Raw genomic sequence first — 23,614 nt, forward strand, 5'->3', positions numbered from 1 at the left:
GTGCCAGAAATGCAGGCCCATGCTCTCCCCGCTTCCCAGTGTGGTCCCAGTTCAACTCCGGCACAACCCACTGGCAACTCTGAGGTGTTATGTATGTTCCACTCTGTAAGCTTCCCCTGTCCAGGCTGAGAAAGTAGTGGATAACTCTCACTTCGGGTCAACGCTGGACTGGTAGTGGCTCACAGACACGAGATGCAGAGCCCCACATATGCTCAAGTCAGGAAGCCCAGCATCTGCTTAGCTCCACTGGGGGTGGGGTTCTTTACCTCTGTGAAGGAAAATCTCTCAGAACTTATTTCTGAAACCAGAACATTCTACAATTACTCAGATTTAGGAATGGCTCGTCTGGTCAGAGAGGATTCTTTTCTTAACATTAAGACAATTCTTTTGTTGTTTTTTGAGACAAGGTTTCTCCGTGTAGCCCTGGCTGTCCTGGAACTCACTCTATAGAAGAGGCTGGCCTCTGACTCACAAGAGATCCGCCTGCCTCTGCCTCCGCCTCCCGAGTGCGAGGATTAAAACCGTGCAAGGCCACCGGCTGGCTCCTCAGTGAGTGCTTTAATGACAAGACTGTGTATGCCTCCAACTCCTCAAGGATGACTTACAAGTATTAGTTACTGGTTAAAAGCCAACAAACAGAAAACCGCTTTTGCTGTTCGGAACTCAACCAAACAGTCTAACGGGGACAACTTCCTGACCCGTTCTGAGGACAGCATCACTCTAGAGTGGTCAGACACAAGGGAAGTGCAGTGTCGGACAAGAGCCAGAACGCATGAGCAGATGTTACAGAAGCTCAGTCTGTGCTGCCAGGAGAGACAGACAGACACTGACCTCTGCAACGTCCCTCTTACAGCCTGATTCTGAGTAAAAACTAGGGATTTCTCTTAAAAGGCACATCTTTGCACAAGGGCAGGTCTGGACCCAGAGTTCCCTGAGATTCATGGGGAAGGCTTGGTGGGGCTGTTCAGAGACAGGGCCAACAGTGGCGAGTGAGGGCCGGATATGGCTTTCAGGTGCGGCCCCAGCTCTGTGGGCCAGGTAGTCCGTCTGTCACAGCTCCAACTCATGGAGCCAACTGACCGTGAACTGAGCCCCCGGAACCACAAGTCTTAGTACGTCGTCACGGTGCTGGAAAACACAGCAGACGGCTGTTCAGAACTGAGAGCCACAAATCACTGTTCATACACATGTGGGCTTCTAGGAACTTTGAGTAACAAAAGCTCTAAATCACACAAAAGGACTAACACAAGTCCTAAAGTGTATGCTTCTAATTCCAAATACATTTTGGGCAAAAAGAAAAAAATATATACGTAAAAGCCAACAATCACAAATAAGCCAATTTTAATAGATATTATTTTGTATTTATATAGCGCCTTCTTCAAGAACCTTAAATGCTTTACAGACATTATTTCTAATTAATCCCCACAACAACCCTGTGAGGTAGGTATTACTCCCATTGACAGGAGGGAGACTGAAGCACAGAGAGGTTAGTGACTTGCCCACGGTCACACAGTTAAGTTCACTGGAGAGCCAGGACTCCAGCACCTTGCCTCCCAGCTCCCAGCCACATCCCTCACGAAGAAAATTTTAAATGAAAAGAATCTTTACAGAAAGTATCAGGCGTATATGAAAGTGAGGTCTTCCTACGGCCATCAAGGAAAGAAAAACCCTACACTGATGGCTGAGGCCGTGAGGCCACTACAGCACATTTCCTTGCCCCCTTCCTAAGCCGCGTGGCTCCTGTCGTAAGTGACCTTCTAAAGGTAAAATTCCTATGGCAGAAGTCACATGACTCAGAAGTGGGGCTTAACTTAGAATATTTACTTTTAGTTATGATAATTCATAGAAACTTTTGTTCTAATATACAAAATTTGGGACAGCTGCCCCAGCAAACATGTACATAATTACACAGCAACTAGGCTTGTTCGCAACTGGCACCTGGCCTCATCAGAATCACAGGCAAAGAACAATCACCTGGAAACACGTGCTGGCCGGGTCACCTTTTCCACCTACTACACCTGATATTCCCAGTCCCCAACCCAAACCCTGGATTTTTTTTATAAGTTTATTGAGTTTCTGATAAAATCAAAATGTTTTACTTAGCTCCATCTCACTATGAAAAGGAGCAGAGGCAACAGTCAGCAGTCCTTCCCCTGAACTGTCCAGAGCGGACCCGAGCGGGGAGTGGCTGACTGCCAGCTCAGCACCCTTGCTAGGACTTGCTGCCATGCGGAACTAGGCTTTCTTCTGCGTACGTTTTAAATTCAAGAAAACTGTGTACAACCAACAGCACAGTACTTCAGTGCTGCAAGGGGCAGCCTCGAGGACCCAGCCATACTTTATGCCTTTTCTTTGAACACAAAGCTGCAAAAAACGCAGTTCTGCATTCCCACACAATTTGTTTGAAGCCCTCGATGTGCACCTGCTCTCACAGCTCTGACTCCCCCACGCTCCTGGCTGTGCTCTCTGTGCGGTGCTGGCAAAGATCACAAACCCCAGCCAGGTAAGGCTTCAGAAACTATAAAATGAGTTTGTCAAAAGATCATCTTTTTCTTCCAACACATCTGTCTATGAAGCCCAATTAGCTAAGTGACCCTGTTATACATCGGCGTATGGGATGACTAGATGAGGTCATTTCCTGAGCTAAAAGGTACAGAAAATAAATGTTAATAGCAGCACAAAAACATTTCTTTTTGCTGTTTGCTTCTCAGTCAACAGTTTTAGTAAAATAACTTTAGAAAATTAGGGGCTTATCAACGGGCCACCACCACGGCATGCAGAGTGCAGTGTGATGGACCACTCAGTGCTGGGCTGCTGGGACTTGGACCATAATCTTCCACTGCTTTCTGCAAGTTACACTGAGCCCTGCCATACCACTTGATGCTCAGCCGTCCACGGAGACTCCCTGCACTGTGTCACAAGCTCCTGAACACCATTCTAATGGCTGCTGCAGGTCAGGAGGGGGAGGGGCTTCTCCTCTAGATTACTGTAATCTTCCAAAGGGCTCTAAGCTGCTCCCTGGCTACTGAGGTTCTAATGGGCCCAGCAGTCCTTCCCAAGGCTAAAGAGACTAACAACTGCTAGCAGTTTTGGGGTTCTGACCGACAGTGTGCTGACATCACACTGGGGTTTCCTTTATCATTCTAGCAACAGGGTTTCTACTTCACTGAAAAAAAAAAAACCTTAAAAAAGCAAGTGACAACTATGACAAAGAGAAACTATTCAGCCAGGGAGAGCCCTCCTGACAGTATCTACCCACCACTGCGATCATGTCATGATTATCTTAGTGATTACTAGATTCTTCAGTTCACCTTACAGAGACAGACAACAGAACTACCTCCTGACACACTGGGAAAATGTGCTAGGATTTGCTGACAGAATCACCGGCACTTCATATAATGCTCGGACTCCACCAGTTTAATAAAATAAATAAGGAAAATGATCATTACAAAGCCAGTCTTTCCCCTGGGGGAACCAAGAAGCCACTTCTGACCCACTGTCCCCTCTGTGTACACACACTGTACATTATCACACGCTTCTCCAGAGAAGCAGAGTATCCTTGACTTCCTGACACTGGGCTCCATGTTGCTAGTTCTGGGTGTCAGGAAGGCAACTGCGAGTGTTGGGCCCAAAGGTACTTTCCAAAAGGTACGTCTGAAAAGACCACTCAGCTGCTCCCATCCACAGTGTAAGCATCCCGTGCGCACACAGTGAGGCGCGCTCCAGCAACCGAGCACATTCTAATTCTTCCACTGCCCTCCCGAGGAACTCAAATCATCATTGGTGCGGTTACAGAGAAAATGTGTGTCGGCAGCTGGCAGCTGCTTTACAAGAGGAGCTGGTATCTCTGATTTCACTTGCTTGTGTGGAACTGCACAGACAGCATGATTCCTGAGCAAAAAATTCAACTACTGTGATCGGAAGGGCATGTTAATCCACAGTCTTTGCTTTATTGTATGCAAAGTGTGCTACTGCCCTGAGCGTCCTGCATCTCTCTCTTCTTGAACATCAGCTTGATCCTTTCCGAAACCACCAGAGAAGCATGCAGCCGCTTCTCTTCACCTTGGCTCCCTTCAGTCTCGAGACTGATAGAAAAGGATGTACCCAGACTCCGAGTTCTTGGAGATATCAGACGTCAACCCGTAGAATTCTTCAATAGCTTGTGCATCTATTTTCTGTGAGGCAGAACAAAAACATTAGCACATTCAGCTATGACGACCATGCTTTAAACTACAACAGTATCCAAGGTCGCTAAGGACGGGGAAACACTGTTCAGCCACATGCTGAGAAGTGTTACAGTCGTGCTGGAAACACCTTTCGCAATAGCTCCAACTCCAACGCTGAATACAACAGCTACCCTTGAGCCAGCACCTCGCCTTCCCAGTGTCAGTTGAAACACATGAAGCACATTAATTGTCAACTGTTTTGGATGTGTACAAATGGCACGCTCCAGCAGTCTAGCCTAACACAGAGTCAAGAGCAATGAGAGTGTCTGTTAATAAAGGACCAGGACAAGGATGATCTAAGCACTTCTGCTCATAACACTCCATAACCTACAAAAGGCCATGTCTCGGCTGCTATACCCACCAGCAGAAAATCACAAAGCAGTGAACAGGCGCCACGTGGCGCAGTGGGCACTGTGCACTGTGGGGATGAATCTCACACTAGAGTAAGGACAAGGACCAGGCCTAGAGTCACTGTGAAGCAGAACAAAAATTAATCATCACAGCAAAAGTCTAACAAGTGCCAAAGGATGGAAAACAGAAAGATGGAGCGCTGTTGAGCCTGCCGGGGTGCTGAAAACCCACCACACTGCACCCGGCTGATGTGCAAGCACACATCTGAGTGTGTACACCTTCACAAAGAAAAGCTTATAATGGATGTGGTGGGTTGAATGAGAAGGGCCCTCATGAACTCGCACGCGTTTGAATGCTTGGTCTCTGGTTGAACAGTCTGGGAAGGATTAGGAGGTGTGTCCTTGTTGGAGGAGGTGTGTCACTGGGGGGTGGGCTTTGCAATTTTATTTATCTGTTTGTTTTGTTTTGTAAAACAGGATTTCTCTGTAGCTTTGGAACCTGTCCTGGAACTAGCTCTTGTAGACCAGGCTGGCCTCGAACTCAAGAGATCGGCCTGCCTCTGCCTCCTGAGGCATGTGGCACCACCGCCCGACAGGGCTTTGCCATTTTAAAAGACTCTCCTCATTCCCATTGTACTCTCTCTGCATGCAGATCAAAATGTGAACTCTTACTGCCTCTATCATGGACTCTAACCATCTGAAACCATGAGCTCAATTAAACTCTTTCTTTTGCCAAGTGGTGGCAGCACACACCCTTAATCCCAGCACTCCAAAGAGGCAGAGGCAAGCAGCACACTGTGAGATCAAGGCCAGCCTGGTCTACAGAGTGAGCTCCAGGACAGTCAAGGCTACAAATAAAAACCCTGTCTCAAGAAACCAATACCCAAACCAAACCTCTTTCTTCTATAAAATGCCTTGGTCTTGGTGTTTTATCATAGTAACAAAATCTAACTAATACAAGTGTTAACTTCTGCACTCAATATCTTTTAGAAAAAGAAACATTTTTACAAAACTACACAACAGGACTGTTAAATCTTCCTTTGTTATTCTGGGCTGTATAAGGCTGGCTGGTAATCTAAAGCCCTGAACAACTGACTAATACCTACCATCCGTCACATGAGCGAGCAGCTGTGAAGGGAAAATGTACAACTCCAAAGAAGCAAAGAAGCTACTTACTTCTACAATGTCGTCATCAAACAACAACCAAAAATCATGACTCTTAACTATTGCAATATAATGGCCTCGATTGGGACCACTAAAACAAAAGAAAAAAGAAGAAAAGTTAACTTTTTAAAAATGTTATATTCATATTACCTTCTTGTCCTAAATTTCAAAGTTAAAAAAAATGTGTGTGCACGTGTGTGTTGGTGCACATGAGTACAGATGCCCTCAATAGGCCTGAAGAGTGCTTCAGTCCCTAGAGCTGGTTAGAGGCCCTTGTGAGCTTCCAGAGATGGGTGCTGGGGATTAACTCCCGTACTCTGGAGGAATGCTATGCACATTTAAAGATCTGGGCATGTAGCTCAGGGTACAACATATACTCGGCATGTGTAAGGCTCTGGGTCCAGTCCCCAAATCACAACACTGTCCCCTGCCCCGCAAGAAAGGATCCAAGCATGTATCCACGCAGAGTGCAGGAAAAGAGGACGAGAGTGGGACTGGGTGTGATCTGGCTGGTTGGAAATGATAAATGTGCACGGAGGTAAAATCAGAACTTCTGAAGGCAATTCCCAAAGCCACCGACACAAAACACAACTAAGCACATGCAGGGACAGTTTATCTTGAAAATCTCCTCAGGCATCATTTCAAGACCCAAACCAAACAGGTAAAGGAAGCCAATAGACTGTCAAGCTCTAGAGGCTGTGACATAGGGCCCTTAGACTAATAGGTAAACAAGAATAAAAAAGAGCCGGACAGTGGTGGCGCACGCCTTTAATCCCAACACTTGGGAGGCAGAGACAGGTGGATCTTTGTGAGTTTGAGGCCAGCCTGGTCTACAAGAGCTTCCAGGACAGGCTCCAAAGCTACAGAGAAACCCTGTCTCAAAAAACCAAAAAAAGAAGAAAAAAATAAAATAAAAATGAAGGCATAAATTTAAAACACATAAAGGTTCTAAAGAAGAGTGATAAAATACCTATGTCAGAAACTGATTTTAAAGCAAACTGATCTTAAAAAAGATGAAGGATGCTAGCATCCAGCCAGGTGTGGTAGCAGAGAGTATAATTCCAGAGTCGGGAGACTGAGGCAGGAGGACGGAAATTTCAGGCCATCCTAGGCTGTGCAGCAAAGACTCTGTCTAGAAGAGTCAGGCAGGGCGTGGTAAAGAGCACTGGCGGGTCTTGCAGAGGACCAGGGTTCAGTTCCCAGCACCCAGATATAACTCTACGTCTAGTGGATCCGACGTCTTCAGGCCTCCAAGGGCACCAGGCACACACACGGTGCACAAATGGACATGCAGGGAAAACACTGACATAAAATTAATATAAAAAAAGTCTCAAGTGTCATCCTCAGCCCTGCCCAGTCACTGTCAACACTCTGAGCATGCTCTGTTCAACTAGGACTGTGCCCTAGTCACGATTACCTTCCGCAGTGAACCACGACAGCAACAAGGTCGTACATTCTGTCAGGGTTGGTTGCATCTCCTGAAGTGTTAAATAGACGAAGTTCTAAAGGAAAAACTACCCGGTAAGAAAGCTTTGTGTATCGATGAAGCTGGTCCATATACTTAAATCTTTTCAGGTGTAGAGCCAGAATCATGGGTAGTTTCTTAACTTTCATCCTAAAAAATAAATATGAAGACAGGATTTCAGAAAACACTCACTGTGAATTAAAAGAATTAAGTTGGTGCAAAAGGAATTACAGTTTTGGCCCTGTTGAAATATGACGTTGATACTGAAATAAATACATTTTTAATAAATATGCTTCTGCACACAACATTTCAAGCACACTTCTCACATCATGCTTTTTTGCTAGTGGATTGCTTTACTTTACACTTATTTTCTACTACAGAACTGCTGTTAAACAAAGGCAAACGTGAGGTTTTCTTATTTGGGTACAAACCAGGTCATAAGGCAGCAGAGACCACTGACAACATGAGCAGCTCATCTGGCCCAGGAACTGCTAAGGAATGCACAGTGCAATGCTGGGTGAAGAGGCTTCACAGGGGGTGGAGGGCCTTGAAGGTGACCAGCTGAGAGTGCCTGATCCTTTATAGCTGCAGGGCAGGCACTGTCCTCTCTCCTTCTATGCAACAATGCCCACTTCTTGTTCTGACTGTGGCCTGAGGGACAAGTGGAGTGTGGCCACTGGCAACTTCAGAGCACAGCCCAAGGTCAACTGTCCAAGGTCTGTCACTGATGGTCTGTGGCACCGTGAGCCACTGCAACTTTCAGGATCCAGCAAAACCACTGTGACTGAGGCAATGCTCCGCAAAGGGCACTGCTGCAGCTGGCAATCAACAGACAGGGCTCAGTTCTCTTCCACCACAAAGCAGAACAACACACCATACTTTTCCAGTCATCTTGACAACACTGTGCAGGGAAGACACTTCCACAAGGAGCAGGGTACAGAAATGGATGTCAAACAAAGATTTTTACACTACAGGAATAAACAAACCTATTTGTCATTGGCAAAAATGTGTTGTTTTGAGTCCTACTCTGAGTAGCAAATATGTGTCTGGGCCTACTTATATTATAATGGTCTACAGTGCTATGCCCATTTAGCAGAGTGGTAAGGGTAGGATTTTCCTAGGCCATGGCCTAGACTGAGGTTCTTGGGCTCACTGACAGTGTCAGATATAGCGTCCAACAAGCAGTAAACCTTAAATCTAATCAAATCTCTTACCATTAATCCCACTGGTACCTTCCCCTGAGAACTGTAATTACACCGGCAAAGAGAAGACTCTTCATGGGGGCTGCCTGCATGCTGAGCAAGGGGATTGGGGACTTAGTTTTCCTATATTGTCAGACACACCCCACAGAGTCACCCCAACAAACTCAGGGCTACACCAAGTTAGATGGTGAAATTTCTTTGGTATGTCTTCAGGACCTGAGTTGGATACGAATGTTATCTCCCCCATGGAAACTCCCACAACAGTATTAAAGACTAATTCAGGGTGTTTGCACTGTATAAAAATCACCAGGTTTAACAATGACATACTCTAGAAGGGGATAAAATAATCTGGGATTAAGGAGTTTGGCTTTTAATTGTGAAACATTATAATATTTTTTTTCTTCTTCAATGCTATTTCTCCCAAGGTTACCTCAATCCTTGTTCAGTAATCAATTCTTATAAAAGCAAAGTTCACACTTATTCTCTTCAATCATTACATGTTGGCTTTGACCCCCTAGTACTGCTCCATGCCCCAATCTTGGCTTATTTTTCTTCTTTTTATGAGCAATCAGTTGGACTATTATATAGGGTCAAAAAAAGAAAGCAGTTTGTGTAAGCACAGGAGGAGGGAAGGCACTGCAGACCGAGGGCATCAGCATGAGGACGGAAGGGTCAGGCTGGGAAAGAGACTGGTTACTTACAGGGCTGCCAATCAAAAAAAAAAAAAAAAAATGACCGAGCCAATCTTCACTATCAGGGAGAATTACAAATGTTAACAAAGAGACACAGCAACGAAGCCCATGCTGCCAGCTGCAATGGCAGCCACTAGCAAATTCAGTTTTCAGTGTGTTCAGGTGCAGGTGCAGACTTCTGCATGTCCACACATCCTCTGCTCAGTTCAGGAAGGGCTCAGGAATAGTGACATCTGAACAGCAAGGCACACATCCACAGAGCCCCTGAACAGGAACACAGCCCTTCACAGAAATGCCTAGTTTCCAGGTAAGTGCAAGAAGTTCAGTCGAACTCAGAATGTAACGAAGCAATGGGCACAGGAGCCACCAAGGAACCGCTTGTCACGGCTGAGCTACAAATAACAGGAACAAGAAAGCAGAACAATGGTAGACTATAACCCACTCAAACAGGGAGGTCTGAGTGCACCTGGAGCTTTTCAAATGGCAGGTTAATGAAGAATGAAGTATTTGCAATCTTACATAGCTCTACACTAAGTACTTAAAAATTACAACAGGAAAATGTAGCTTCCATGCAGAATTCTAGGAACCATCTTAACGGAGAGTTCGGGGGTAGGGGCAACGGAAGTGTTGTGTGCAGAGCCCCAGCATGGCCAGCCCACCCTCAGGAAGCCTGGCTCTAGGAGCAAGCAGTACAGTGAGCAGCACGTGGGAATTTAGGTCTAAGGAACACCTCCAATCCCACACGTCAGTTACCCCTACGCCCAACTGCTGGCCCAGGATCATTTATTCTGAACACCTGCTTCCCTTCTGAGAGCCTGGAATCTGGAGCAGGCAGCAGAGAACGCCTATGCGACAGCACACAATAGGAATCCTGGGCATGGAGCCCGCCAAGAGCTTCCCATGATGTCATCAGACAGGGGAAATTCAGTGTCCTGTGTCACCGGAACAGGGCCTCTTGGAAGCCTGCCTAGCTTTGCCCTTTGCTCTATATCTTTTCCATGATAATCTTAGCTGTGAGCGTGACTATATACCAAGTACCAAGCCCTAGGAAATCACCGAGCACAGGAACACTCAAACACCTAGGACACACTACAGTTGTGTAACCCTTAACAAGACACATAACTGCAGGACTCCTTTCCAAGACATCTAAGCCAAAAACCTGGAGACATGAATCATAGAAGTAATATACGGTTACAGACTGAGCATCGCTCAGCTAGTAATTCTCACTGAGCCTTAATTGCTAACACTAATACGACGAATACGGGACCAGAGAGACGACTCAGCAGATAAAAATGCTTGCTATGCAAGCATGAGAACCTGGGTTTGGATTCCCAGTACCCACATGTTTAAAAAACATGTTAACAAAACCCAAAGCCAGGTATGGTGGTGCACACCTTTAATCCCAGCACTCAGGAGGCAGAGACAGGCGGATCTCTGAGTTTCAGACAAGCATGATCTACACAGGGAGTTTAACGCAGCCAAGACTACACAGTGAGACCCTGCAACACACATGGGGTGGGGGTGGGGTGTGAACACAGAGATGTGAGTATCACCTGGGCTTGCTAGCTGGATGGCTAGTCACAAAACAGTAAACTCAACTGAACTCAGGTTCAGTAACAGACCCAGCCAGAGGGAAAATAAGGCAGAGAGCTGTTGAAGGAATTTATTTAGCCTATAGACTATTACAGCATGGTCTGAGGTACAAAGCAACACATATACAGAAGGACATCCCACATGGGAACATTGGAGCAGAAAATCCAATGTCCAGTGTCCTCCTCTGCCTCTGCATACACACGCATCCATACATGCTAAGAGCACACAAACACAACTAAGAATGAGACATGTCAAATGCCATTTGAAAAGTGTCAATGGACACTTCCTCAGATCATTTCAGAGAGAAAAGGCTACCCCCAACATCTATGGCCAAAGAATCACTAAAATAATTTCAAAAGAGGCTGGCAAATAGTTCAGTGGGTAAAAGTGCTTGCTATGCAAGCCTGAAACCTAAGTTCAATCCCTAGATGGTGGACAATCCCTGAACACACTCTTCTGATGTCCATGCTTGGTGCCATTGCACACACATGGACACACATGCACACGCACCCTAATAACAATACGATCTAACGCTTTGGTTTCTGTTTTAACTCAGAAGACACGACATTACCGTTTGTGTGCTTCCTGCTTGCTCCGGCACTCTTCACAGTAGTATTTATATTCACTGCACAGAGTCTCTGTGTTACTAAAACCTCTGCGAAAAGTGCAAAATGAACTTACATTAGGGATGCTTGAAAAAATTCACTTCATAGTAAATAGTAAGTTGCCAAAGAAATAATTTTACACAAACCTTAAGCAGTGAGTAATTGATGTGTTTTGTTCCACGTCAACAGAAAGGTCTAAAAAATCTTCATCTTTGCTGCTTATCTGTAAATATATGAGTTATTTCAATTGCCAAGAACCAGGGTTTTCAGCTGCCAGATTAAACTTATCTACCAACAGACTAAGCAATTCCTCCTCCTTACACTCAACAGACAACACTTGAAGAGGAGTACTTAAAAGGCACTGAACCAATGACCACCCGTTACATCTCCTGTATGGAAAGACATCAAAGGCCCCCGAGGAGCTCACTGGCTGAGGCCAGGAAGAAGAGAATTTCACAGCTTCCCAGAGCGGTGATGTGGGTATACTGTATCACACATTCTGAGAAGCACAGGCTGTCTCCCAGTAAGGCAGAATTTCACTTCTGAACATGCCCAGCTGCATTATATAGATGCTCCAGTCAGGAGATCCATCCAGAGGGGACTCACTGGGACATGTGATAATGAACACGGAACACAATGTCCCTGATGCACAATGACAACCAACATGCAATGAAACTCAGGAAACATCCACATTTAAGGAGAAAAACGGAAAAAGACAAGGCAAGGAATACGACCAAGAGTAACCTTCAGAGAACAGAGGTAAAGCTCCTGTGTCTGCTGGCTCCCCTCCAACACCCGCCACTGGATCCGCTGCATATGTACTCATGATAGGACCCATGGAAGCCATCCTTGCCTCCACTATAACACTGTCTGGATATTACTGGGCAGGCTTTGTTCCTGCTAGGCATCTTGAGGGTCAGACTTCCAGCTTCGTCTACCACCCTCTACTCACCTTCTCTCTGGCAGAGCAGGTTCTTAATGTGTGTGATACCAAAAGAAACAATGGATATTTACGCACTCTGGAAGGAACCCAGATTTCACCCCACTAGATTATTTTAAGGCAGGAACATGATTACTTGCTGTGAATATGCATACTGATGGTTTAGGCTTAAGGAAATTCTCTGCAATACATACTTCAGGCCACAGAAGAACTTATTGACAGGAAAAGAGTTACATGAATAACAGTCAAACACTGAACAGGATGGCTGTTACCACTTTCTCCTTAAACTGTTTTTTCTCTATCCTCCCCCTTCTGATAGAAACCTGGCTTCAAAGGCCCGGCAGAGCACTACACAAGTCTCCCAGGATGAATCTCACCTGCTACTACATTTCTCAACAAGTAACTATTTTGTTTCATTGAAGACTGAAATGTGTGTGTATATACATATATGTTGATGTCTAACAGATCAAAGTCTATTATAATAAATATAAAAAATCTGTTCAATTCCCTGACCATATCGACTATCCCAATGGAAATGCTGCTGTAATACCTAGAATCAAACACTGTCCTACACGGAACTGCTGCTTCAGGCAATGAAGAGGCTCTCACCACGGCGGCCTTTCTCTAGGCGCAAAGCATCTGAACAGACTGCTGTCCCAGCACCTCTTCCGTGACCCAGGAAGATCCACCACTAAGAGTTACTCATGAAAAGAATTTATTTATTTCCTAATGTAGATCTATTTGATTCTTGGCAGCCAACTGAAGCTTCATCTTTACCAAGTGTCCACCCAAAGGTACGCCTCTCCTTGAGGGTACACAGGACTGTTCTATTCCAACAACTCTGTATACGACCGTAGAAAAGGGGAAATAAATTAACTCAGTCACATGCCACACTGCTGTAGTTAACAGCCCACAAGGAAGACAGTGGCCCTGTAAGATTATTAGGGGACTGTAAAGTAAGTCCCCATCACCCAGCGAGCCTGTAGCCATCTCACCGTGTGAGCGATGCATTAACTCAGGCACTGGAGACAATGGCACCAGCAAGCTTCCTGTGCTGCTAGTCACACAGAAGCACGGCACATCACCGCTGAACAGCTGTCAGCTTTCCATGTTCACTCACTCCACTGGACGTTCTGGGTTGTGATTCCCTTTTACATTCCTTTAGTGCTCTTCAGCAAGTATTCCCTAGAGAAGACTGCTGTTATGTGCAGCACCTCGCACTCTCGTGTTGAGCATGTCTTCTGATGCTATTCAGACTCAACACGGAGGGTCCAACAGACCGACTAGACTGTGTAAGGTTTCTGTGAGTATACCCTGGAATGTCCCACGGTGATGAAATTATCTAACCAAGCTTGGCTCAGAGCAAGTTCCTGTGGTTAAGACTCATGACTATGTGTCCATGACCCGTACGTCCCCTATGATGTTACTTTACAGAAAGTTTCAATAACATGATTCTAAAAACAAAATCAAAATATTCGAACTACAGTGAGCACCCTTGCACTATGAAAGCACCCACCACCGGACACAGCAACATAAAGTATAGGTGGATGCCTTTAGATTGACAGGTGCCTGGAACACGCATTTCTCTCCTCAGATTTCCAATTTCAAGTTCATCTCCCACACCCTTGTTCTCAAAGAAAAACTTGAATGTAACAAATCACACCGTTTTCCATTCCAAGCATTCTGATGGACTTACAGTTTCACAAGTAAGACACCTGGTTTCATTAGTTAATGTTCCCTGAAAAATCTCATGGACCCATGTCGGGTCTGGTGTGCTGTTGTTATCCTCAGTGTCCACATCACCGTTCCGTACGCGGCCATTTTGCTTTTCCTGTTTTCTCTCTTCTTGCAGAATATCAGCAATTGTATTGAGTAGGTAATTTAGGAATTCATGGGCATCTTGTTGCATGTAGTTATCAAACAGCTCTGAAAATAAAGTAAGAAATGAGTGCATCTGACATTTTATCAGAACTAGAAGTACACACTAATTATTTATACTTTACAAGAAAATAGGCAACTTCCACATCTAAAACTTATGACTGAATTAGAGGAAAATAAAGATGAAGGCTTTTTAAAAGCAGCACTAACAGATCCATGAGAGTGGAAGACAAGAAGCAGCTGAGCATCATCATCTCTGTTCCCCACAAACACTTCACCAAAGGCAGGCTTGTCCTCAGGAGCATGGCACTCTTACTACCAGGCTGAACCTACACTGACAGCCCAGTTTATTAAAGGGAATTACCAGGCCCTGAGAGTCTAATTCAGTAGAAGAGGGTTGAGGCTTTTCAAAACTCCTGCAGGTAAGTGACTACATGGATGTGGCATGAGGAATTATCCGCCTAGGCCACATGATCACTAAAGTCCACTCTGAGAGATGCTAGAGCTCCATGAATGTCCCATGCAGCCACAAACACTGACAGTGTTAACATCAGGGCTGGGCTTGGCGCCTGCTCCTTGAATCCTCTGAGCACACAAGAGTTCTTTGCAGTCAACAGCCTCAGGCCTTGCTTTGCATATTGCAGGGGGCCTTATTTTACAAGGACTGGAGAAGGTAAAGTCTTCCTGCCAGGAAAAAAAGAGCCGCCCCCCCCCCAATCAAATTAAACACATACCCCCAGGCAATATACAAAGTAGGCCCTACTAATGGAAAAGAACTCTACTTAGGGGACTTTTATTTTTACATCCTCAATGCTCTTTAAGAAAGACCACAATTGGGCAGTGGTGGCACACATCCTTAATCCCAGCACTCCGGAGGCAGAGGCAGGTGGATCTCTGTGAGATCAAGTCCAGCCTGGTCTATAGAGCTAGTTCCAGGACAGGCTCCATAGCTACAGAGAAACCCTGTCTTGAAAAAGCCAAAATAAGAACAAAAAGACCACAAATGTTTCCTTTAAAGCTAACAGGGCTGAGAATATAGTTCAATGGTACAGAACTTGTCATGAGACCCTCGGTTGCTTCCTAGCATCTCAACACACATACATACACATGCTCGCACACACACACATACCCACAAGTACACACACATACAAGCACACACAAAGGAAAAACAATAATACATATTTGGGGAAAATGTAGGGAATGTCTAAGAAACCATCTAAATGATGTTTCTGAAGAGCCACTAATGATCGCAGTCATGCATTAGGATCATTCCCAAAGCCAAGGTCTTACAAAGCACCAGTGGCAAGTGCAGCTGTTAGAGTGAGACTATCTGACAGCACCACGGCACCACCTCCAAATACGTGGTGGTCGAAGGCATCCGCGTTAACTCTGTGCAACGGCCCTCACTTAACTCCAGGGTGCTAAGGCACCCACCTCATGAGGCTATCGTCAAGATTCTGAGAGATGAGAACACAGCACTGGCTATCAGGGTTCCTGTCGATGATAAAGTCAGGGAACACAAGCAAAGGGACAGCAAGGGCAGAGTGCACATCTACATACCAATATCCGAGTGTCCTAGAACAAAAGTAAAACCAGTCCTAAAGTCTCATTTGCAAAGGTAGAAGAAAACAGGCAAGGAGGATGAACAGGTGACGCCGACTGAAAAGTCAGAAACCCAAACAATACTCAACAAGTAATTGGCAGACAAAAATTAAAGCACAGCAATCACAACTTTGCCCATCACATAAAAGCATGACTTAGTTGGTTTGAACAGAAAGAGGCATTCTCTGGCAATGATGCCAGGGCTGTGGAATGAATGGCACAGCGTGTTCTGAAGAGCAGTTTGGGTGATGGTTATAACAGAACGCAGTCCAGCTCTCACAACCATGCGAATCCACACCATACAGTGGAGCAAGGCCAGGCATGGCTGCTCATTTATAACAGCAGAAGTCTAAAAATATGCTAAATGTTTATGAAAAGAATGGGTGGCTTATTTAAATCATGGTATAGCTCTGCTATGGTCATGGGGAAACAGGTCCTCGTCAACAAGCATGGCTACATTTCTGAGACACTCAGTAAGAAAGAAGCTAGACGTGTAATGGATCCCATTTAGGTGCCATCAAACCCAATCTGGGCTTTCTATTTGGACATGATTAAGTGCACACAGAAAGCTCTGCTATGACCCAATTGTTTCTAGATGGGTGTGGTGCTGGGGCACTCAGGAGGCAGAGGCAGGTGGATCTCTGAGTTCAAGGCTAGAGCCTGGTCTACAAAGCGAGTTCTAGGACAAAGTTACACCGAGAAACCATGTTTCAAAAACAAAACAACAACAAAAACTGCCCAAGTCCCAATGTGCCACATGCCTGAGCCCAAAATGACCACACTTGATCCTTAGCTATACTTGCAAGCTGGAATTTGCCCATCGGGGACAGGAGATCCAAAGCACTGTGGTCCATGTCCCACTCCTACCCAGCAGGGCACTGCAGCCTGCCCCTACAGAGTACAGCTGCCATTCACGCTACAACCCCACTAGAGCTCAGGACAACTCCATCCCGGCAAGCTCAAAAGTGAAGCTGAGATAGTGAAAGTCAATCATCTTTAACCTTTCCTCCCAGTGCAGGTCAATCCTCCATCCCAGAAAGCACCAATGGCTTCGCCCTCTCTCTCCGAGTCCCCTATCTCTACTGATGCACTACATCCTAATGCCGGAGCTCCCTTCACTGTCCACTCTCCCTGCCGCTTAAAGGAGCTGCATCTCATCTACCCGTGACGCTTGCCAGCCTGCAGCTGCTATCTCTAACTTACTACTCTTGCTTGAATATCAGAATCCACCACCAAAGGAAAAGCATCAAGATCTAGTCAGTCATACGGAGACCCCTGACCCTTTATTCCAACTTCTCCCAGCCCAAGGATGGTCTGATTCATGGACCACCCCAACATCCACAGGAACTTAATATCTCAGTGTTTATGGGTGAAACTGGTTTTCTTTTTTAAAAAATGACAAAACAAAACAAGAAACTTTTCACTTGCTCACTAGTTTAGGAACCAGAGAACTGATAAAAGAACGTAGGAAAGTCAGAAACGGACTGTGAGGGCCATATACTCAAGAGGCTGAAGCACAGCAAGTCTGATGCCAATAGGAGCTACAGAGTTCAAGGCCAGTCTAGGCATCAAAGAAGACGCCACAGGGAGGAGTAACAAAGCAGGGGCTGAGGGGAAAGGAAGAGAGTTGGGAAGGTTGTCTAAGAATAGCGGGGAACCTAGTTACGAGCTAGGGATGATTAATTCACTGCAGTGGGCAGCACATGCTGGGTCAATGCCACCTCTATAACAGTAATTTCCCCCATATATACATGTTCTTTCAAAATAACTGTTTACTTTAAAAAAGGCAAATGAGTTTTTAATTAAAATCTTTTGGGGGAGGAGGAAAGGGTTAATCCACATAACAGTGACTTCAGATCCACTGAAATACTGTAAATATCTTTAACCTTTAAGAATGACACACATCGACCTCTCTAGACTCTGCTGTAATGTGTTTTTAGTATTGCTACGTGCAGTATGCCAGAATCTGGCAAAGCCTGAAAGACAACTACTTACAGTGCTAAAGGTACCCGTAGAATTACACAATAACAGCACACGAGCAGGCAGGGAGGGCTGGGGAGGGTTGCAGGGCTATACTGTGTTTCATATTGAAACACGGGGTTTTTTGTTTTTGTTTTTGTTTTCCGAGACAGGGTTTCTCTGTAGTTTTGGTGCCTGTCCTAGAACTAGCACTTGTAGACCAGGCTGGCCTCGAACTCACGGAGATCCGCCTGCCTCTGCCTCCCGAGTTCTGGAATTAAAAGAGTGCGCCACCAATGCCCGGCTGAAACACTGGTTTTCTTACGGGTGGTGTTCCACTCTACTAATCTCACAATGACAAAAATGGACTTCAAAATTGCTTCAGTAAATTAAACAAGTTCATTCATTCATTTGCTCATTCAACAAGTATTTGGTAAGCACCTACTATGTGCCAGGAACCGGATTATGTGCTGGGAGGACAATGGTGAGGAAAAACAAATGGGTTCCCTCCATCATGGAACTGACAGTCTAGGGGGAGAGACAGACAATTTCAGTATTAAATAATGTATGAAAAGAAGCTACTACAGTCCCCAGGGAGCTGCAACATTAACTCAAGAGAAGAATACTGCTTACAACGGCTGTCTTCTTCCGAATACTGAAGCAGCTAGAGCATTCATAAAACATTCTGTGGTGGTCTTGGTGTGAACAAACGGGATGAAGTAAATATTGAGAAACTTCCTCGGTCTTTCTAACCGGTGTCATTTGCACACAACTGCCATCTGCTCCTTCAAGCACACCCAGGCTTGAACCCATGTATTTATGCTTTTATAGGCTCACACGATTGTGAGATCAGCCCACAGCACCTGAGAAAGAGCCCTTCACTTGCAGGTTCCCTAAGAACAAGACCCTCAGCTCCGTCACAGCTGCACTGCTAGCACACCGGGCTGCAGCATCCTGGATGCGCTTAACATTTTTTGAATGAACGAATGAACAATGAACAAAAAGTAGGTGCTCCATCAGATACGAGGATATGTAAAAAGGAGATATGGCTCATAACAACTTGAAATACATTTTACATACATACATACATGAACATATTATTCACAGCATATATTGCTAAAGTTCATGAAACTACTGCTAAGGCCTCAGTGCCCACAAATTGTTCAGCTGACAGTAAGCACCAGCTAACCCAGTCCTATCGCTACAGACCTGTGCAGCACCACCTCCACAGTAATAATGGTGAGCCTACAGGAAGTAGCAACGGCCAGGGGAGCTCATCTTCCTCGAGGAATGTAGCAGCCTCCGACTCCTCCTAACCCTCACCCTGCCAGCCCATGCCCACCCATAGGGATTTTCCCTAATAAAAATCATAGCTTCTGATAGCTTCCCAAGCTCTGGGGCCTGTCCTGTATCTAATAGTCATCATGGTACCATATACTCTTGCCAAGTGAACTTTCTGGCCATCCTCTAGTATATCTGTAGCTTGTGTGGCTTTCTGCTTGTTTGTTTGTCTTCTTCTTCTATCACATTTACCCTAGGCTTCTACAAGTCAAGTCTCTAATTGCCCTTGCTCAGGGGTCTTCCCAACACCTACAGCTATACCGACAAGGCCACTCAGGCTTCCTTTCTCCTCTTAGCAAAGACACACTGCATAAACAGTTTCTGGTACCTGTCCTCCCCTGTGAATGGTCAAACCCCCAGAGGCTCATTTCTAGATTCCCAGGACCTCCAAAGAACTAGTGAACACCAGGAAATCAGTAATGTAATAATAACCAATGCCAACAATGACCTAGCGTCCAAATTGTCATCAAAGGCAGCACAACTGTGGTGCTGAAGTAGTCACACTACATTTGGGGAGCCCTTATGCTTGCGTAAGTATCAGGAGTTAAAATTTTAAAAACCAGACTTACTAATGAATAGAAGTTAACGTATGCTCTCTTCCCAAATACCAAACAATTAGCAATGTAAAGTAGTAGGTGTGGACAGACCTGGATGAGTGCGTACTGAAAATGCAGATGCTGCTAACAGAGCATGAGGAGGCTGAGTCAGGCAGGATGGCCCAGAGCGTTGCCAGCAATACTAAGATGAGCGACATGTTTTCCAAAGATGTCCATAAACCATCAGAAGGAACACATGCAATGGATAGTGCAGTCAACTCGCTTTGATCTGTGTGCTCCCACATGAAAACCTCAAGGAGAAACACAAGCCTGAGGCAAACACTAATGGATTCTAAAACATATTTACAGATGTCACCAATATCAAGTAATGAGAACTCTTTTCTACTAAATTTATCTCTAAAGTTGAAAAACAAAGAAACTTAGAAGAAATCACATTTATTGTAAATATTCTGCACCCCTCTCGTTGAAACAAGCACTTTGTGGGTCTGCTGCTTTATGAATTTACTCTGCCTAAATACAAAAAAACTTTAGAAAATGCCCAACTATTAAAAAAAAACACTATAAACATGCCGCAGGTTTTGGCAAATAAACATTAAAAAAGCCTTCAAGTATATAACTACATAGGATGTTCGAAACACTAACTTCAGCACCTGGGCCACAGCTGAGTGGCTGGCATAAACTCTGCAGAAGGAAAGAAGTGTGTGTGCACTGAGCTTGACCTGTGTCAATCAACATTTAAGAAAAACAAGTCATCATGCACTTAAAAAGTGCAGGCAATCAATTTTAAAAGCCAATGAAAGCATAGTACTCTATACATGGAAAATAACATGGGCTCTGTGTAAACACAGAAGCATGGTAGGCGTCTCTAAAACAGTTACCAAGAAAACATGGCTCATTACCATGCACAAAAGCTTCCCACCAGATACACTTCCAAAGGTGACCATCAATACAGACACAAGGACTAAAATTCCAATAACTTAATCCATATTCCAAAAAATTGATTGGAGTTTTCTGGTTTTTTTTTTTCTTTTCTTTTTTTGGAGACAAGGTTTGACTGTGTAGCCCTATTGTCCTGGAACTCACTCTGTAGACCAGGCTGGCCTCAAGCTCACAGAGATCCACCTGTATCTGCCTCCCGAGTGCTGGGATTAAAAGTACACCAGCACCGCCTGGTCCTCTGAGTTTCTTAAAAACAGAAAACTCCAAGCACATCTGAAATCTAAACAAGTAAACAGCTCTCACGACAGGAAAATGTGGTCTGTGCCCAGGACTCAAATGTTTGTATTTGTGAGGAAAATGTATACTTCTTCAGAATGCCTACCAGCTTTAAGAAGCAGCTTCAGCTGTGCCACTTACCGTGGGGGTCCCCTCATGACAGAGGATGGCTTTTACTAGGCTCACTTCAGCTCACTCCATCAACAGTGTAAAGGTTCAATTACACATTAGTATGTTCAACCACCAATCTCAAAGACCTCTTCAATCATACTTCTGAGAGTATCGATTTGATAGATCAAACTCAACAACAATTCAATCACTTCTACATGAACTGAAATATCTACAATGAACAGAAGCCTGGACCCCACAGGTTTTCCAACTGTCACTTATGCCTCCGAGGCAGCAGCACCTCGAGACAGAGCTTGCTTATGGGTCAAGGAAGCCAAACACCAGCTCAGCACCTCCCAGGAACTGCAGGAGAACTGCAGCACGTCCCGTGGCAATGTCTTGTAAAATTAAATAAAAAGTATCTCAAATAAGAAAGAGGTGGAGCTTCCCAGTAGTTATTTTTAGAAATGAGACTAAATTAACATTTACCAATTCTAAAGCCAAATGGTCTCAACTTCTGTGATTTTTGTTTTATGGCCAAAGTAAGAAAAGTGATAGAATCAAACTTTTTTAATAAATGGTGTGGGTTATACAAACAGAATCTTTCCCCAAAGAGCAATGTACTCTCTAACATGTTTTTAAAAAATAAATGAATTAACATTGGAAAGTTATGTGCAACCAAAGAATCACATTCCATGGAAAATATGTGTTTTCTTTTGCTTTGTTTTGGGAGGGGGTAGGAGTGGGGAACAGGATCTTATGTTGTTCAGGCTGGCCACAGACTAGTTGTGTCTATGTCTTAGCCTCCTGAGTGCTGGGATTCCAGGCACATACTACCACACAAGGCAAAAAACAAAAACAAAAAACAAACACCTGAGGGTACAAAAGAGAAAGGGTTTCTCACTCCATGGCACATGGATTTTACCTGAGTAGCCTACTCTAAAAATGATCATACCCCCATCCATCACTAGAGCTGGAGCCACACCCCCTTGAACACAGGAGCCACATCTCTGCCTCCCCACAGGCTCATGTGTTTGAATACTTAGGTATCACTGCTGAATCTACACAGAAGGTTATGGAACCTTCAGGAAGTGGAGCCTTCCTATAGGAAGTAGACACTGGGGAAGATGTAAACTTTTACAACCTGGCCCCACTTCTGTGCTGTGTAGGGCTGAAGTAGGATCTCCCTGCTGGGCAGCCCCTCCTGCTCCTGCTGCCATGCTTTCCCAACAGCATGGACTACACTGCCCTCTGGGACTACGTGTAAATCCTAACAAGTCCTTTCTCTCCTAGCTTGTGCCCACCACAGTCACTAACAAAACCGCTAACCCAGTGGGAGGCACAAAGAGACCACATTCAAAAACACCTGAGCTATAGCATGCTATACTTTACCTACTCTACCTTCCGAGGACACAGGAGCAATAGCACAGGGAAACAGAAGAATTACCATTTTCCTTTCGCAACCGTGTGATGAATTTCTTGGGCGGGATCACGCCAACATTCTTCTTCTGGGTGGCTATGCTGTGGAAGAGGTCTGCCAGGCACGTGAGAAGATTCTCCTTTTTTCTGGGCTGGCTCTTGTATGCTAGGACTTTTTCCCGAAACGGACGACAGAAATAAAGTGCTTGCAGAACTGAGTTGCAGTAGCAGGTATTCCCAAACTACAAGAGGAAAGAGCGGCACCGTTAAATGAAGAGTGCAGCTGTGGAGAGAGTGCCTGGGTGAGGCGGAGGACCACACGATCTAATCTTCTAAATTCCCACAATTACTAACAAGAGTTGTAACACAGCGTGCTTTTAAAAATGTAATTTACAAGCTGGGAGTGGTGCCACACACCTTTAATCCCAGCATTCCGGAGGCAGAAGCTGGAGGATTTCTATGAATTCAAGGACAGCCTGGTCTACAGAGCCAAGTCCCAGGACAACCAGGGCTTCATAGAGAAACTCTGTCTCAAATCCAACAACAACAGCAAAAACCTTCACCAAAATATGCTAAAGTAAGATTTTTGTATCAAGATCTCTCAAGTGCTATGTACTAAGCACAAACGCTGAACAAAAGCTAAAAATCAAGCTGGCTGGGAATGTTGGTTTGGAGAGACTGTTGAACAACCAAGGCTGAGAGCCCACAGAGAAGGCTGTAGTCGGTCCTCAGCAGTAGACTCACGGGCATATGCTTCTGTGTGTTACTCAACTTCTATTTCCTCCCATCAAAGAGCACCCAGGAGACACTACCTTACAGAGTGAATAGGTGGTCTGATAATCCTCCCTCTCTCTTCTCTGAGGTAAATGGGATCATCCCGTGTCAAACTGAAAGCAAATACGGAATCTGTGTAGAGTAATGGCCGTGAGGCAGAACCAGGCAAAGCCTGCAGTTCCAGAATTAGAAAGCTTAAGCCTGGCCACAGGAAACCTCCTGTTTGCATGCTCTTCTTCCAAGAAACTAAGCAAACAGAAACCTGAAGATCCACTAAGATACACAGCACAATTAGAATCTTTTTTTGAAGAATTCTGAGAAAAAGATATGAAGGCCTTTGAGAACATGTGGCTGCCCATCTTCATGCCTGCTTGGCACTGTTTCAAAAAGGCGCTGTGAATGAAGACTTCCCAGGATGGCTGCTGGCGTCTAGGCTGTGGTCACTCAACAGCCCGCCTATCCAGAGAAAGAGCACCTGCAGAACGCACAACACTAAGATCCATTATTAATCATCCATCATCACC

At 45.0% G+C, this 23,614-nt stretch overlaps 1 protein-coding gene across 3 annotated transcripts in view; it reads right to left on the minus strand.

Annotated features, from left to right (window-relative positions):
• Window positions 1-1,324: 1,324 nt before the first annotated feature.
• The window catches only part of Usp12 (ubiquitin specific peptidase 12), a 51,657-nt gene continuing 29,367 nt past the window's right edge, over window positions 1,325-23,614 (minus strand). The window contains exons 1-8 of one of the 3 annotated variants that reach the window (XM_050161888.1): window positions 22,345-22,486; window positions 18,122-18,204; window positions 13,934-14,163; window positions 11,444-11,520; window positions 11,264-11,347; window positions 7,158-7,355; window positions 5,753-5,831; window positions 1,325-4,175 (exon numbers count right to left, since the gene is read on the minus strand). In XM_050161888.1, coding sequence (XP_050017845.1) covers window positions 4,074-4,175; window positions 5,753-5,831; window positions 7,158-7,355; window positions 11,264-11,347; window positions 11,444-11,520; window positions 13,934-14,146 — 753 coding nt within the window. In that variant the 5' untranslated portion in view covers window positions 14,147-14,163; window positions 18,122-18,204; window positions 22,345-22,486 and the 3' untranslated portion in view covers window positions 1,325-4,073. Of the gene's footprint in view, window positions 4,176-5,752; window positions 5,832-7,157; window positions 7,356-11,263; window positions 11,348-11,443; window positions 11,521-13,933; window positions 14,164-18,121; window positions 18,205-22,344; window positions 22,559-23,614 lie in introns of those variants that run through there. The other 2 variants (XM_050161887.1, XM_050161889.1) reach the window with 2 other exon arrangements.

Source organism: Alexandromys fortis, unplaced genomic scaffold (assembly GCF_014885135.2).
Source record: "Alexandromys fortis isolate MF-2015 unplaced genomic scaffold, M_Fortis_MF-2015_v1.1 scaffold_118, whole genome shotgun sequence".
Taxonomy (NCBI): domain Eukaryota; kingdom Metazoa; phylum Chordata; class Mammalia; order Rodentia; family Cricetidae; genus Alexandromys; species Alexandromys fortis.